At 38.8% G+C, this 17,804-nt stretch overlaps 1 protein-coding gene across 2 annotated transcripts; it reads left to right on the top strand.

Annotated features, from left to right (window-relative positions):
• The first annotated feature begins 430 nt into the window (after positions 1-430).
• Positions 431-16,829, top strand: LOC149936032 (uncharacterized). 2 transcript variants are annotated; one of them, XM_090153529.1, is made up of 40 exons: positions 431-555; positions 8,792-8,838; positions 9,027-9,068; positions 9,377-9,442; positions 9,506-9,644; positions 10,727-10,943; positions 11,014-11,187; positions 11,258-11,329; positions 11,394-11,480; positions 11,551-11,658; positions 11,729-11,782; positions 11,972-12,022; positions 12,093-12,125; positions 12,189-12,242; positions 12,305-12,358; positions 12,417-12,470; positions 12,530-12,556; positions 12,617-12,661; positions 12,725-12,778; positions 12,834-12,887; positions 12,952-13,005; positions 13,069-13,122; positions 13,182-13,235; positions 13,294-13,347; positions 13,409-13,516; positions 13,586-13,630; positions 13,708-13,821; positions 14,083-14,199; positions 14,268-14,339; positions 14,408-14,443; positions 14,506-14,577; positions 14,635-14,667; positions 14,729-14,773; positions 14,830-14,931; positions 14,996-15,050; positions 15,162-15,263; positions 15,911-16,000; positions 16,082-16,159; positions 16,363-16,434; positions 16,501-16,829. In XM_090153529.1, the coding sequence occupies exons 1-40, from the start codon at positions 539-541 to the stop codon at positions 16,626-16,628; spliced, it is 2,934 nt and encodes a 977-aa protein (XP_090009655.1). In that variant the 5' UTR covers positions 431-538; the 3' UTR covers positions 16,629-16,829. The 2 variants fall into 2 exon arrangements, with proteins under 2 accessions (XP_090009655.1, XP_090009656.1); XM_090153530.1 differs by lacking the exons at positions 9,027-9,068; positions 15,162-15,263 and adding an exon at positions 15,539-15,640.
• The last annotated feature ends 975 nt before the right edge of the window (positions 16,830-17,804 follow it).

Here is a 17,804-nt window from a genome sequence, read left to right as displayed (position 1 = left end):
TATAAATACATTTCTTATTGAATGTATTGGACGAAAGCACCTACTTTCAATTGTTAGAACTTCAGTGAAAAAAGCTAAAAAAAAAGGTGGCATCCGTCTCGAAGCTCTTTCATTCTTTTTTCCCTTTTAGGCGAAAGATGTTGATCCCCATCCTACATGGCTCCCCCCTGCAAAGATGCTCCGTCTCTCATTCAAGAGAAGAAACGATCCCCGGTCGCAGCTCAACATCGTTTCGCCCTCGCGATCACAACTACTCATTCTTTTTCTTTTTGGAGTCTTTTTCATTCGGCTGATAAACCGTAACAACAATTTGCGGAAACTTTGGTTCGCGCGTTTTGTACGATTTCATCTTATAGGTGTTCCTTTTTGTATCGCTATTATTAAAACCGTGTTAAATATTTTTTAATTATATCGCTATTTATGCCGGATTTATACCGGTTTATTAATATCGCGATTAATTACTTATCGAAGGACCAATATGATAAAAATATTACAAAAACAGAAGCGGTGAAGGTGAAATCAGAGTGAACTGTACAAAATGAAGCTAAATTTCATGTAAGTAGTTTTTTTTGTGGGATTTTTATTAGGAAATAATATATTCATTTTAATTAAATGATACAATATTAAAATACTTAAAATATAATTTACTCGTAACCTTACGATGTTGGTTACGTGAAGTAATAGTGTTTGAAACGTCTTCAATGAAATGAACGGTTTTTGAATTGGCTCTTGACTTTTGATAAATTATAATGCTCTTATAATTTAAATAATTCACATTGAATTGGCTCTTGACTTTTGATAAATTATAATGCTCTTATAATTTAAATAATTCACATTGAAAATTGACAAGATGATGGCTTCGAGGAAATGGAACAAGTGTGTCTACAATTTTTCCTAGCTGTTAAGGGGCGGGGAAAAGGTTTCGTCAGTCACCATTGTTTTTTTTTTTAAATTGAATTGACAGCACCGAATTAGTTTAGAAAACTCGATGCCACCTTTTATGATTAATTTATCGAGGCTACACCGAATAAGAAGGCTCTATATTCCATTAAAGTTTTAGGTATTTAGCTTTAAACTCGAATAACTTTTAAGTTGTGAGTTGTTACTTTTGACTATAAGCATAAAATTTTCATATTTGCGATTGAATCTACTTTTTTACCTTTAATAATGAAGAAGCTATAGTAATTCAAGTTTTGAGACGAGTCACGCAAATGTGTCTACAGATCAGCCGTACAAAGTGAACTAATTTTCAAGCCGAAATTATGAACGCTTCAGAATTTTTAAAAGCTTTTAATTCGAATTGCAAGCATTATTTTCAACGCTATTTCTAATGGTCGTAATGAGTTTTACACGCTGACTTTTTAATTAAAATTTTAAAAGCGGATGGAAATTTAAACGCGTACATTTTACCACAGCAAGAAAAAGCCCCAACTATGTAAATTTAGCGGAATTAACGACAATAAGAAGTAAAATCCTAATTTACGCCAAGTCCTAAAACATACTTGGTCCCGGAATGTATAAAGAAATTCAAACTCCAAAGATACGACGTTTTTGTAAAAATCATAGCCCAAAAATAATAGCACGACGAAACCAAAAGTGCAACTCCGACGGGTTTAATATTGGGGTTGGATGGCACGCATAGGGCAGGAAATGGCCGATTTGCGACAATGACACGCGCCAGGGTATTTAAGGGAAGAGTGAAAAAGGGGTAAGGACAAGCCCTTCTGCCGCCTAAAGGGGGGCCTTGGAATAGTTCGCCCCCGCGCTACGATACGTACTGTTCGAATTTTATCTCACTCCTTTTTTTTTCGACTTTTGATGGACAGATGATGTCATCTATTTTAATAGTTAAGTAAGTTAAGAATAACGCGCTAGCACGTTCTCCTTTTTTTAGTGTGTCTAATGCACACCTACGGCTTTTTTTACCCGGTCCTAGACCTAATTGAGTTCGTGTTAGAAAGAAAAAACCGACCCATAAGTGTTTTTAAATTTTGAGATTATTATCATGGGTTGGGTAACGTTGTCTGACAGTTAATATAGGCACCAACAACTTTGCCATTACGATAACTTGTTCGAGATTTATAAAATAGTCAACCGTGAACGTTGTTGGAACGATGCTGGTCTCCCAAAATGCGTGAACTTTATAGTTACTCTTGAGAGTCAAAGGGTTATCTACCCCAGAGGTTTGTAAAATTTGCATAATCACGTTTGTAAATAAAGATAAACGAGTTAAGTGCTCCGATTCAATAGCGTTATAAACTAGATTGGGTGATTGAAATGTGGTGGGAACGCGAAAAGAAGCTAGTTTCCAACGGCGAAAGTAAATATCTCGTGGAATTTACAAAATACATTGATGGATTTCGCTACGTAGACCAGTTCCAATCGAGGGGTTCGACATTTGCAAAATTTGCGTACGGGATTTTGAATCTCAATGAGATTTTGAGATTTCAGAGCAAGATTTTTGTGTTGATTTCTGGTTTTTTAGGCGGATTACGCCCAGATTTCAAGATTTCTAAAATCATTTTTCTCTAGAGTCTAAATGTCGGGTCCCTTGATTCCAATGTAACTTCTTGTAATTTAAAAAAAGGGATTTAGTATAAGATATAAAACCATACATTAGTTTTATTCAAAATATTAATTGGATATTGGAGATACATATTCTTGGGGTCGGACATTTGTCAAAATCTTAAACACTCTGCAGATCAAAATACTTCAAAAATTTGTAAAACCTTGATAATTTTTAAATTCTACGAAAATTGCGCTCTAAAATTTCAAAATCAGCATAAAATATTGTAAATCAACATGAAAACCGTGCTCTAAAAATCTCAAAGTCATCATAAAATACCGGAAATCAACAACAAAATAGGATTGTAGACCATTGTACCAAGATCCCATTCGTCCGAATGTACCATTCAACCGAATTCCAATCGACCGAAAACCGCGTTTTGCGCGGTTTTCATTCAATATACCGTTAGTGATACATATTTATATATCGTAGGTTACGTGACGATAGTATATCTAATTTGGACTAAACTATGTCTTAAATATTTATTATTTCGTACCGACGTGTATTTTTAGACCTTTTTCCCTTGAAATTTGATATTTTCCGGGTTTAATTTTGGAAAATAACCTTGATAAGACCCGACGTGAAATAGTTGCCTACCATATCTAACCTAACCCAACCCAACCGAACCTAACCTAACCTAACCTAACCTAACCCAACCCAACCCAACCTGAACTAACCTAACCTAACCCAACCCAACCCAACCTAACCTAACCCAACCTGAACTAACCTAACCTAACCTAACTCAACCTGAACTAACCTACCCGAAGTGAAAACGAACCAGATTTAAATTTCCCATTCAACTGAATCCCGCCATGTTGGGCTATAAACGAAAATACTTTTCGGTTCAATGGGATTCGGTCAAACGGGATTCGGTCCAATAGTATACAACCACAAAATAGTATTCTAATACCTCAAATTCAGAAATAGCTTTTTAGATTCAAAATCCCTTACGCAAACTTTTGCAAGTGTCCGACGCCTCGTACAAATTGCTTGTAATGAGCAATTGACGCTGTCAAAGCGAGATAGAAAAAGTCTTTAGAGTCTACCTAAACATCGTTTCCCCCCCTTTCGCCAAAGTGTTTTGTGTCCATCACGAGGGATTGTGTCAAAGTAAGGCTCCAAAAATCGCGTAAATTTCATACTTTACGCGAAGTAATAGATTCCAACGCCCAAGATTACCAAGGTAGCAAAATCCTTAAAAGAAAGCGAGCCCGCCGAAAGAAAAGAAGATCGGCTTCTTTTGAAGGCGATTTAAAGCGACGGCGTTGGCCCGGGGATCGCTACGCGAGAAGGCCCAGACGAAAACCGTCAAAAATTTAAGTTTCTGATCTGTTAAAGTATTAAGCAATGGGTGCAAACCGCTTTAACAAAAACGAGAGAGAGAATAATTTAGAATAAAAAGCTCACTTAAAAAAAAGGGTGTTCCTGTAGTTAATTTTGGTATGGGAAAAACGCCAGGTTCAAAATTAAGATGATTTTCCGAGATATATACACCAAGATACGCTACGGCGATATGCGCGTATGAACCGGAATTCTAATGAAAAATTGAGTTTTTAAAAGAATTTTTGAAGTAATGTGTTTTGTAAAAGATAATTTGAACTTTACACGACTTCAACAGAAATACTATTGAGCAGGGCATATTTTAGTGGGCAGTTCTATCAATTTGAGTAGTTCAATACTTGAGCACTATCTAAAAAATCTATGTTTTTGGTTATAGTGGTAAAATTGGTTTTAAGAAATAAATTTTTCCACATTTAATTACTAATCTTAACTTAAATTCGGTTAATTTTGGGCCTTTCAAAAAATTCTTAAAATGGGTGGCTTAATTAACAAGGAGATGACCCGAGGTGTAAAGCACCGATTTTTTCAAACTCGGGCAGTGGCGCCGCTACAGGTAGGCTGGCATAGGCTGTAGCCTATGTTGAGAATTCGAGGGGCCTCAAAATACACAAAAAAGGCCTCAAAATACCGAAAAAGGAGGCCTAAAAATATCCAAAGGTGGCCTCAAAATACCCAAAGAAAAAGGTCCGAAAATACCCAAAAAAGAAGGCATCGAAATACCCAAAAAAAGAATTCCTTAAAATACTCAAAGGCCTCAAACTACCCATAAAACCCCCAAAAAAGAGGCTTCAAAAAGACATGGGGGGCCTCCAATTTCCAAGCCTATGTGGGAATAAATCTTAGCGGCGCCACTGAACTCGGGGGTTTGGTAGACCCTAACTTGAAAAGCCCTAAAGGGAATTTATTCAATGGGCAACCGTTTTGCCATGGCAACCAAAAATGTTTTTGACAACCCAAAATGGAAATTTTCCCTTTGAAAATAACATGGGAATCTGACCGAAAAAAATTGAAATTTTCGAAAATGCTTAAAATAGAAAATATAAATAAAAAATAATGAAAAAGTTCGAAATTTCCATTTTGTGTTGTCAAAACATTTTTGGTTGCCATGACAAAACAGTTGCCCATTGAATAAATTCCCTTTAGGGTTTTTTTACCAAACCCCCGAGTTTGAACTAAATCGGTGCGTTACACCTCGGGTCGTCTCCTGTAAGAGGTATACTATCGCAATTATTCATAATTTATACTGTATACAGACAAAAATTAAAAATCGAATTAAATTAATTTATAAGTTACAGTCTCACTCTTCCAGCCCACAATTTGTAATACGATTCACCATCGCGATTATGAGATGACGGTAAATTCAACATTCCAGAGAATTTACGCGAAGTGGTCATAATTCCCTACAACAATTCTTTCAATTTCTGGCAGTGTATAATTTCCGTTTCTTTAATATCGTAATTAAGCCAATTATAATAAAAGAAAATATAAATGGTGTGGGGTTTTCCTTTTGAATTGAACGTCTTTACAAGGTATGTAAATGATCCCCAACGCCACCGCATTAGAATGACCTCCACTTTGAATAAATTTAAAACGGGAGGGGGCGCAACCCAACCTAATAGTTCAAAAAAAACAAAAGCGCGGAATTAAGTAGGATACCATACGCCACCGCCTTTACCCGTCTATCCCCGCTTTCACAGAACTATCGGGTTAGTTAGTAACGGTCCGCGTTTGTTAGGCCTTAGTGAGGCGGAACCACGCATTACTGGTGGTTAAATAACGCCTTCTTCGTTAAGCCGAAAAACGTTGGGAAGAAAAAAAAATGTCGGCCCAACTACTCAGCAAAAATTTGATAGAGGGGCAAACGACCTCGGAACCCCGTTAAAAGGCGCTATAAAACCACTAATCGCGCACCACTGGGAGGGGGGAAGAGAACCGCGCTATCGCCTCGTCCCAACACCCTCATTAAAACGTCTAAATACCGCGCGATACTGTTACCGAGCGAATTACCGACATTTGCCTAGTAAAATGACGAGAAATTAGTAGAAGGGGAACATTTTAATCAAGGACTACGTACAAATCCCTCTTTCCACGAGAGTGCGCTAAAATTAGGGTATCCTTTAGGGGATGCGGATTAAGCTGATAAGTGATCCATCAACTACTCGTACAATACCGCATTAAATTTACGATTAAGAACTTGATTAGCATAAAGGCTACTTTATAGTAACCCTGAATATGTCTCTTATAGAGAGAAGTATCCATTTAATTCATTAAAATAAAAACGTTTACCTTCGCGGGCTCCATTCTCTTTCCAATGAGAGCGAATTTCTCTCCACAAAATGGATTTGTACACTTCATCACCGAACTGATTTTCATAGCTATTGCGCAACCAAAGTTTAATTCAACACAGAGCCCCCTAGTGCTGAAAGGTTCGGTAAGAAAGAAAATTAGCTATAAAACAATCGGAAGTGTTATAATTATCATATTTTCCCTGATGTAATAGTGTTAGAAAATCACTACGTGATGTATTTCACAACGCACTATTTTTTTAAACGCATTTTGCGAAGGTATATGTTTCAAGCGAATAACATTAGAAAGATTATGTTATACACTTCTGAAATTACTGATTCCAACAAATATCGTATCAAGAGTTCTTAATCTCTACTGTTACATTTATTGATTCCCGATCAAAACGAATGAAAAATAAGGAAAAACAATATGATGATGGACAGGGAATTTCTCGCAGATTTTGTCCCGAAACAAAGTTAAATTCTGTATCACTAAACAAAAGCGATGTTCGTCACTTGGGAGACGAATATGGGTCAACGGCGCTTACTCCGTTCGGGAAATTCCTCGAATATTTTCCCCAATAAAGTCGCTGTTTGGAATTGCCAGTCTTTTATCACATTTGAACGGATAAAATAGGATAGATGGACACGATGTATTTTTAAACAAGACTCATTTTTAACACGAAAAGCATACTTTTTTTAACGAAAACAGTAAACCGTACAAGCGGCGGATGAAAGGGTTTTAAATTTTGCAAAATTTAATTTAAACAAATTCCACCAACATCGCAGTCATATTTTTTATCAAGATGGATCGTTCGAGCTTTCCTCTTTCTCGCCAATTTCACCCGTTTTTACGATTTTTTTTAAAAGAGCTAAACGATGAGTATACGATTGAAGCGAATAACGTAGACTTTACAGCGTTCTTAAGCTTTCTTATAAGTGCCGGGTGAGAGACGCCGATATCCACGGGCGCATTACGGGAAAGAAAAGTGTCAAAGCTGTAATTTACTGATTTATGAGTTATGACGAACGAGTGAAAGAGTGAGAGAGAATTAGCTACCACGTTTTCGCTGCTAAAGTGAAAGAGACTTTTGAGAGTCACTGGGCGGTTCCCAGGATTCTTCGCTCCCTTTTCCACTTTGACAAATTGTTTCAAATGAAAAGAGAATAGAGTGAGCCTGCTTTTTAAGACCCTCTAAATGTTTTAGCAATGTTTTGCCAAGCTTTCTTTTTCGTTTTCGCGACCTTCCTACTCGCCAAATAAGGCTTTAACGCGTCTAAACCCGAGTTTCCCCAACTTTATTCGGAGTTGGATTAGGACTTCACTATTTATAGTGTTCTGGGGTATCCGGAGCTTATTTCGTTTTATGACGGCTATTTTAGTGCCGAAAAAACACGGGTAGAGCCTCTGTTTGAAGTTGTTACAAAGTATACGCGTGTGTTACGGTAGTAATTCTGTAACCTAGACCTTACCAAAGCTTATTACAAAAAATATTATTAATTTTAATCGCTTTATACGAGAAACTTGTTTTATCAACTAATTACGTATTAAAAATAACTTTAAAATGACGAAATTTTTTTGTATTTTTTTATTTGACAATAAAAACACCGTATAGTTTCGGCGTAACGTTTTAAAGGTATTTCGAAACATTATATCCTCATTACATTTACATACATATATAAGTAACATAATTAGGGCCCAGTTTGGCAACTACAATTCGAATGAATAAGATTAATTTTCTCCAGGGATAATCCATTTCACTGGAACCAGAAGCAAATTCAAAACATGTTAGTTGAGACTAATTTATCTAATATTTTCAAACAAACAATTAATATTTACACAAAACACAATTTACAAAATTTATAAAATACCTCCAACCCCCAATCCCACGATGTATGCCATACAATCCTTGGGCTTCCACAAACTTCCCTTCTACTCGAGTTTCACGTTTTGGAGCTATGTCATCGAGACCTAACGGCAAATGTTACAATGTTGGCTCGAGCGGGCAACGGGTGCTCAGGGTCAAGTTAACTATCAGGGGCGCGTGTCTTTGCTTCAGTAGGCTTTATAAATATAATTTTCATTCAGAGTAGTGAATTTAAAATATTTAAATACTGAATATCATTAAGGGGGAAGACTACAGTGGCCATTGTCTACTTTCGCGCTATTTCAAGCTGAACTCTTTTAATTTTGTATTTTAACTTATCAAATTAATATTTAAGTGTAGAACAGCCTCTTGTTTAGTGACTAAAATAATTTTTACAATTTTAAATTTTAAAGTAATTAACTAATTACCTTTTAATTCGGATCCCCGGAGCTAAACAAGTTGGGCAAGCGCCCAAACACCCTTTAGTTAGGACCTTATATCTCGTTAACTATTAATATAAGAATTATCTAAATTATTTTAAGCACTAGAGGAAGGTTCAACCTAATAAGAAAAATATAAATCAATTATGTAATTGTTAAAACATAAACGTTCAGCTTGAACAAAAACGATGCTTTTACTGTATTCTTCCCCCTTAAGCGTTTCTCGTACAAAAACTAAATGTTCAGAATGGCTATGACATTTTAATCTTTTGGCGGAATATTTAATTTCAGATCGAACGTTCTCATCTTCATATACCTAGCCAAATCATCCAGATCTCGTAAGTACGCCTCGTTCATCATTATTAAGCTAAACTGAGAAACGTTTTGGGAAAATATGCCATTATCTTTGAGTGGGAGGCAGATAGTCAAACGTTCTTTCCTTCCGTATAATATAGAAACAGAGTTGTTTTGTGGGGTTCATTTTCCTCGTTAGTAAACTGTAATAACAATATTTCTATGAATACAGAAAGTGGAGATGAGGACTGGGTTTGGAGAGCCGACACTATCGGTAATTAAAATACCCCTCCACAACCACCAATAATACCCCCTGATCAAACTCTCCATTGAATAAACAAGAACAAGTTAACTAACAAAATATCCCCAATTTTCACTATGACATATCCGCATGGTTTTTTTTTATTGTCATAAATGGATGTGGACTGAATTGAATCCGATTTACCCCGAGTGTTTTTCAAATCCCGAACATTGTTTTTATCCCGATTTTAGCATGGGGTTTTCTACTAACAGTGAATTATGTTTATTTCGAATTAAGCGTACATGATTAAATGATAACATACACGTTTGTTTTTTTTACAGAAGACGTCATTAGTGACGTTAATAATATATGTCCGGAACTGAAACCCGGACAAGATGACCTCCCAGGTAGATCAATAATTATATTACATTAAAAACACTTGAATAATCTAACGCAACGTATTTCCTTAGGATTTGACATGATACGAAAGTTCAGACTAGACAGTCATATAGAACTGGATTTCCCGGGTGTCAGAAGGGTACGAGGTTCCAACAAAATTCAAACCGCTTACAGACTGTCCCGGCAAACGAAACTCAGTATGCCCACAAGGTCAGAATTGGCGCTTAAGAACTATACACGAGTTTACATTTTTGAATAATACTGTTGGTCATCACGACTCGCGCAACAAAGCTGTGGCGTGTAAATGGAGAAAAAAGTTGCGCAACGCTTTAACCACACAAACTCTTTAGTTTACCAAGTGTTGAAGACCAAACATTTTAACCTAGTACTTTTCGTACAGATCTTTTTGATAATATAAAACTAAATGATGATATTTTTTATAACTTCGAGTAATTTTTTTTAATTGGTTAAAGCCTGGTTTTCACTTGGCGGTTTTTGGGCGAAAAAGCCCGGCGTCGACGGAAAATGGGTGAAAATTTCCGTCGACGCCGGGCGGAAATTCCGTCGGTTTTCGGTTTTGTGTGGCGATTTTCATTTCTATTTTTTTCGCTCAGTTGGGCGATTTCGCTCTTTTTCAACCAATCAAAAACTATTTTCGAAAGGTGACTGTGACGTCAGGGGGGATGGTTAATTTCCTGCTTCTTGCATCCGGAACTCGGCCATGTGCTTTTCTGTGTTTTGGAATGTGTTTTTTTTTCTTGATACCCTTGTTGCATTCTTTTCCAGTATGTTTCTTTCACACAAACCGATCTTTCATAACTCATATTTCTTTGAACACGATAGATCATGTAAAAAAACATTAAATTTAAAATGCTTACCTGCGCTTTAATCAATAGTTCACTATTATGATCAGATAAATCATCCATTTTTAGGCCTAGGCTTAAATCTCCACTATCAGACGAAAACCGACGAACTCGCTGGCAGAAACAAAATCGCTTTATTTCCGCCCAAAAAAAAACGCCAAGTGAAAATGCTAAAACGCCGACAGTGAGCGAAACGTCGAAAACCATATCGCCGACGTCGAACTTTCAGTCGTTGATTTTCCGCCAAGTGAAAACCAGGCTTAATGCGCGAAATATAAGCAACGTTTGAACCAAAACGCAACGTGTTTTTCGAAACAGAGTCGAAAACTCTGCTCACCGACAAAGTGGGTCAAAAATGTTTTCTAGTATGAATAGGCCTTTACACTCACTAGGTAAGTTCATAGTGTTATCAAACTGTCCAATCCACAGAACCATCTTCCCGTTGGGACTTCCGAACCAATTTTCATTCGTGGCTACGATACGAAAACGGACAACGAGGAGGACAAAATGGTCGCTGATAAGAATTGACGACATCTTGGGCAATCCCCAATTCGGTTTGACCCTCAATCCCTTTCAAAATACTCTGGAGTTTTACTCCCTGGACTACGAAGGTAAACTACAGAGCCTGACCTTCACCGATGTCGTTGTAAGAATCCGAACAGACTCGCTCGAATTGTGATAAGCGTGTATGCTAAACAAAAAGTTTTAATTTGGAGGTGGAGGACAGGGTATGGCACAAAATTGATTTGAGTGTCTTTCACGACCGCGTTATTCTCTACTTGGACTGCGTTCGACAAAGCGTCTCGCTGCCGTTGGGGCCTCGAGGACCCATTGACGTCAATGGAGATATAAACATTGCCAAGTTGGACGATGACGGAACCACCGTTCCGGTTAGATATACATTAAATTGTGTGTTTTATAAAAAAAATCAAAAAACCTTTTATTTGTGGATATAAATAGTTGGATTTGCAATGGATGGTACTTAGTTGCGACCCTACAAGACCCGAAAGAGAAAGATGCGGGGAACTGCCTGTAAGAGGGAAAAACTTCACCCGTGATTTTAGATTTAATTTTTTCGGAAATATTCATTTTACAGTCCAGAAAATCCAAAGAAAAGCCGTGTCAAATTTGTCCAGTGGGGCCCAAAGGTGGTAAAGGAGAGACTGGTGTCACGGGAATGTCGGTAAATGAAACTTGTTGAACCATTAGTGCTCAAACTAAATACGGCCCTTGTAAATATGTATAATTTAAAGGGACTACCTGGTCCAATTGGTCCACCAGGACCAATCGGCCCACCTGGAAGGCAAGGGCAAAGCGGAACCAGAGGGGAAATAGGTTTGCCTGGTAAAACTGGTGAAAGAGTAAGTGAAATTACGAAATTTCCAATCCGCAAATAAGCACTTGGAATAAAATTGGTTGAAACATTGGCAGGGAATCAGAGGAGAAAAGGGCGACGTGGGAACGGCTGGTCGTAATGGAATTCCAGTTAGTATCCGATTAAAAGTCACGGTCACATTATCGCTTGAAACCATGTTTCAAAGCGAGTTTTTCTAAATGTTAATGACCCAAACTGGCAATCAAACAGTCGAAGACTGAGTCTTAAGATCTGATGTGACCGTGGCTTAAGGTAACCTTTTTTAAACCACATACTAAGGTCTAAACACCTTATTAAAGGGTACTCCTGGCCCGAGTGGCCCGCCTGGCAGGAATAGCGAGGCTATTATAGTAAGTACAAAATCCTCCAACTCAAAGACATTCAAAAACGCCTAAATTAACATTTGATTGCCCAATAAAGGTTGAAGGACCCCCTGGTCCCAGAGGAGATCCGGTATGTACAGAAAATGGTAATGGTTCCAACATATATCAAAATTAATACGTTCGTTTTGGATAGGGCGAGTCTGGTCTTCAGGGTTTAACGGGCCCGCCGGGAATTCCGGGGAAGAGGGCAAGTTTTCTCAATATTTTATTTAAGTATTTAAAAATTGTTTACCAATGTTTACCCATCAGGGTGAACCGGGGACTTGGGGTGAAACAGGAAAGCCTGGAAAAAGAGGACTTCCGGTACGTAAAACAGTCATCTACTCTTTAAGAAGCGGGTAAATAACGTACTATCTCTTAGGGTCAGGATGGAATTCCTGGAATCCCAGGGAAACCAGGACCAGCGGGGCCGCCCGTAAGTTGCAAATAAGACCTCTACATTAACATATTCTGACGATTAATTTTCTCGAATAGGGTCCCGCGGGTAGAGACGTCATACCAGTAGGTCGATGCAATATAGGATCTATGAATGTTATTTTATAGAAGTAATTTTTTTGATAGGGATCCCCGGGAGAACCGCCAGTGAACGGCCTGCCGGGTCTCAAAGTAAATTAGGAAGCTAATCACGCGCGAACCTAAATCAATTAACAAGTTTCCACGTTTCCACAGGGCGACAAAGGCGATAGAGGTGAGAGGGGATATCAAGGCAGCGAAGGATCTGCAGTAAGTGCTTCAAACAGCGCTTCTCCAAACGTACCTTCAACTTAATTTAATTTAGGGCGAGAAAGGGGAAACCGGTGAACACGGAAATCCGGGAATTGACGGTCAGAAAGTAAGAGGTTATAGAAATGTATTTAACACACGGATGGGAAGCTAACATTACTTGCAATCTGAAGGGTGAAACTGGAGAATCTGGGAGGGATGGCGACAGTGGAGTTGCCGGAGAAAGGGTAAAGGTTTATCACTGCTTAGTTATGGGTAGGACACGCTGGTAAAGTATTTTCTTTCGGTAGGGATTCCCAGGTCCTGCTGGAGGCCGAGGGGAAAGGGGTTTGATTGGACTTCCGGTAAGTATCTTTCACGTTTTCAAGTTCTTCAAGATTATTACAAAAGTATGTCTGAAAAGGGGGTGGCTGGAGCACCTGGAGTCGAAGGAAAACCGGGCAAGAGAGGAGATAAGGTGAACTACTGCGACGCTTAACAAATTTAGTCATAATAAATTATTTTGACCACTTTAGGGCGAAAGAGGCGAGCCTGGTCTGCCTGGAATCGCTACTAAGGAAAATGAGCTGGTAATGATTTTGAATTGCATCTATTTCATGACCAGATAATGACGTTCTTTCAATTAAATAGGGCATACCAGGAATGCCGGGACTACCGGGAGAACAAGGACCACCAGGACCAAGAGGAGAAATGGGTCCGACGGGACCTCCTGGACCACCAGGAAAACCTGGACTCGCGGTAACTTCTTTGGAGGTCAAAGGCTACTAAGGGATAAAACTATAAGTTTACCGATTGAATTTGATCTAGGGTCTTCCTGGAACGCAAGGAATACAGGGAGATGAAGGAGCGACGGTAAGGACTTATATATACGTTAATTACTATGGTCGTATCTCCAGCGTTTAACACTTTTTCGTGTTTATATTGGCTAGGGTCCCCAAGGAAATAAGGGAGACGAAGGATCTAGAGGGCCAGATGGACTTCCTGTAAAAAAACGCAAAATGTCCCGGAAGACTAACAATGACATAAAGAAACCCAAAAGACGCGTAAAATATCCTCACTAATTCTAACCATTCCGCATGCGTTTATAATTCGCATCAACTAAAATCCGATACAATTAATGTAACAACGTAACAACGTATACTAATAGTCATTTGTAGATTGGGTTTATGCGTAGTGTGTTGAATCATTCATAGAGTAGATCGTAACTTGGGTACTAAAGATAACTAATTAATAACCGTAAATCAATAAAGAGCTCGATCCCATTTGTCTTGCCAAGATATCTAAGACGCGTATTACTACTATAGGGTGAGCCCGGACCTCAGGGCCAGATAGGACCAATTGGACCACAAGGGTTTAAAGGAGAAAGAGGAGAGAAGGGATTGAAAGGTTCGGAAGGTCAACGAGGACCAACTGGCCCACAAGTAATTCTAATATTTGATAGGAAATATTTGATATTATGGTGGGCTAAATATAACGGCCATTTTCGAAGGGCTCAAACGGTTTAATGGGATCCCCAGGAAACAATGGTTTACCCGGGTTCGTAGGTACTCCCGGTCCTCCGGTAAGTTACTAAGAATTAACGAATACTGGAACTGATGAACCTAAAATACTTGTTTTCGAATTAATAAGGGTCCGCCTGGACCAGCAGGACCGCAAGGGGAAAGGGTAAGTTTATATTTAATTCCTCAAAGCGTCCGATGACTTTAAGTAAGTCTCTTTTAAAAAAGGGTGAATGTATGCAAACTGGTTCAAGTAGTATCACTGAATACGAAAATTACAATTCAGTACGTGAAATACAAGTATGTATATCAAACCATCTTTTAAAGACTTTGAAGAGTAATGATGTGTCATTATAGGGTAAAATTGGACCCATGGGGCCTCCTGGTATGGTAAGTGACAAACTGAAATGCATTAAAATAAGAACAGTAACTGAGAAACTATTACCTCAAGCCCGGTGAAAGAGGGGCAGCTGGCGATAGAGGGCCAACAGGAAATGTAACTATCCGCGAATGTAAAATATGGCGATATTTACAAATACTTTTTAATTTTAGCCAGGTATCCCCGGTTCCAATGGTCTCTCAGGCTCTACGGGTCAACCAGGTTCTCCGGGCCAGAGAGGTCAACCTGGAATGCCAGGGTTAATTGGTGCTCCGGTAAATTTAAACATAAACTAAAAATTTGATTAGATAGGGGTGGTTATAAACCCGATATCATTAGGGGAGAAGTTTCTCTGAAGAGGAAATGAGAGATATATGCGCAGCCGTCTTACGAGGTAAGTTAAAAACAAAAATCCTTTATATCTGCACCTCCGCCACAAATGTTTAACAATCAATGAAGGTAACAGGGTACTGCGAAGTGCTAATTGTATAAGTAAATTCTATAGAGCAGATTGAGCTGTTGTCAGCAAAGTTTAAGGGCCCACCGGGTCCTCCTGGGAGAGGTAAAAATGGGAAACCAGGGCCATCTGGGCCACAGGGAGCTCCAGGTAAAGAATAAAGGACCCTGTTTTGAATAGTGAATCCCAAAACAAAAACCCTCTAACAATGACAACATAATTTTGATTTCGGCGCATGCGTTTTGAAACCGACCATGACAATGTGTGCTTCTTTACAAGAATATGAATATATATTGGTTTAACTATTTAGCGAATGAATACAAATCAGTCGAATCCTCCCACTAAATTCATCCAACTTTGGCTGTTTTTCTTGTGTTTTTTTCCACCCACCTTCCTACCCGAACCGATATATGTTGCCTGGCTAGATAGGATGGAAGAACTAGTCTCTGGCTTGATTGGCCCGAGGGGGCCACCTGGTTTTGGACGGCCAGGCAAACCGGGCCGCCCTGGTAAACGAGGAATTCCAGGTTGAGTAACCCCCTTACCTAACGTAACATTTTGCATCTCTAAAACTAAAAACACTAAATCCCCAAATGCACGACCCTCATCATTACTAAAATATCGAAAATTTTGCGGGTTCGATGCGAACCACGAGTAAAACAACCCAAGCTAGAACGAAAAATCTAGTAACTATTCAATTATGACTTTCGTTAACTTGAAATACGTGTGGTTCCTATCGAGTCCATGAATTGAGTTTTGGCGAAGTGAGACTAAATATTGATTCCAATGTCCATTAGGAGATCCAGGTGTTCCGGGTTTGCCAGGTGAACGAGGTTTCATGGGTGTAGCAGGCATGCCGGGCCCTCCAGGAAATTCCGGAACTAAAGGTAACATTTTATAGATAAAGCAATAAAACATTTTTTATTTAAATCATAAAATCTAAATTTTATTTTAAACTTGCGTGACAGGTGAAAAGGGTGATAAAGGTGAACGTGGACCAGAAGGCATTGGTGTTGAAGGACCGATGGGCCTTCGTGGACTACCAGGTAAAATAATTACTTGATAATCAGTGGTGTATTCGAGGCGGAATGGCGGATGACACCTTCTCGACAAACCGGTACCTGAACTATGTGAATACCCCCTTTTTTTTTAAGACTATGCGCGTATACATGTGCTAGCTTTTACGAATACACCACTGGTGATAATCCTGGTTTACAAGACTATACACAAATAAATTACCTTACAATAGGGCAAGTCGGATCCCCTGGCGTAGGTGGCAGGCCAGGTGATAGAGGCCCAATGGGTCGCCAAGGACCAGCAGGTTGGACAAAAACACATCACTCCTATTACCATGAAAAACCATTAACGCAATTATTTTTTACTACAGGTCCTCGGGGACCACAGGGAATCCAAGGGTCACCGGGATACTGTGAACTTTGCAATTACCAAGGAGGCGAATTGATAAATGCCATAGCTAACGTGGCTCAAGAAACGAAAGGGCCTTCCAAAAAATAAAGAGAACCTTCAACCTAAGCTTTGGCCCTAATAAATTAATAACTCGCGCATCGTTCAAGGTGCACAACCCGAGTCTACGACTACCACTGCCAAATGATAGAATACCTTTTTTACGTCAACAGCAACGCCACCTGTGGCAATTAAATTTCCGTTTCTTCTTAATTATTGTAAAATTAAAAAATCTTAGGTCTAATAAAATAAATCCGGAACTTTTTTAAAGTGTACTAAAATGGTTGGTTTCCTTCATGGTTGATAAGCTCTGGCTCCATGTTTTATCAACCTGGTAAAGACCGCACTAAGCGTGTTGTGCCATTTACTGTGTATCAATTTTGTTTTTTGGTAGATCGTCATTTCTTGTTGAAAAGGTCTTTCAGGTTATAGAACAGAATAAAATATCGCTGAGGCTCCGTAGTCGTTTCTTCGTTAATTTCGCCCATAGGGGTAGTCTAGTTGTTGGTGTGATCAGTGAAGGAAGACGTCCTATCACAGCAGGTGTATTAATGAAAGAATGGAAGCGACGCAACAATTTATTATCTAAGATCAGTGAGAAGTAAATGAAACGGTTTATATTTAAGAAGATTGCTCAATCCGAAAGGATGGGCCAGCAGTTAGGTTTTTCAATTGTAGTTAGCGGTTGAACTAGTTGTCTTATTCTGGATCCTCTTCAGATTTCAAACTATCTGAACGATATTCGTCAGACAAAATTCGACATATCGAAGGTCACCTTAAAGAACACGTTGGAGGTTATAATCCCTATAAATTTATCTTGGATTCAAGATGGCGAACCGAAAGAAAATGACGGTGTAGCTTAACGTTTAACGGGAAACGCAAGTGAGCTGGCAGTTGTGTGAATATGTATGCAAACAGCGAAATTTATGGTAAACTCTGCGTGGTTTCACCTGTACCGAGGGGGTGTAGGGGGTTAAAAAGCACGTTGCTTTTTCTTTTTTTTTACCACAGAGCTTGCGTTGCCCTTTAAAAATGTAAATTCCGTTGTAATTTTGTCAAAACCTTAAAGGGCAACGCAAGTGGCCATGCAGGGGGTAAATTCTCTTATAGATAAAAAGAACGACTGCGCATGCGCTATCTGCCATAACCTTTCCCTCTGTAAAAAAAGCAGAACCATATTTTCCGAATTTATTTTGTATAAATGCGCCTCTCGCATTTTCATTGCGA

Source organism: Leiobunum rupestre, chromosome 7 (genome assembly GCF_980474605.1).
Source record: "Leiobunum rupestre chromosome 7, qqLeiRupe1.1.hap1, whole genome shotgun sequence".
In the NCBI taxonomy this organism is placed as follows: domain Eukaryota; kingdom Metazoa; phylum Arthropoda; class Arachnida; order Opiliones; family Sclerosomatidae; genus Leiobunum; species Leiobunum rupestre.
The sequence above is the reverse complement of the archived record's forward strand: the minus strand, read 5'-3'. Positions and strand labels throughout refer to the sequence as shown.

Excerpts from the sequence above, each read along its gene's own strand:
- LOC149936032 (XM_090153529.1), top strand. Across the intron at positions 11,330-11,393 it reads AAAGATGCGGGGAACTGCCT|TCCAGAAAATCCAAAGAAAA; the intron begins GTAAGAGGGAAA and ends TTCATTTTACAG. Across the intron at positions 16,001-16,081 it reads AGGAAATTCCGGAACTAAAG|GTGAAAAGGGTGATAAAGGT; the intron begins GTAACATTTTAT and ends CTTGCGTGACAG.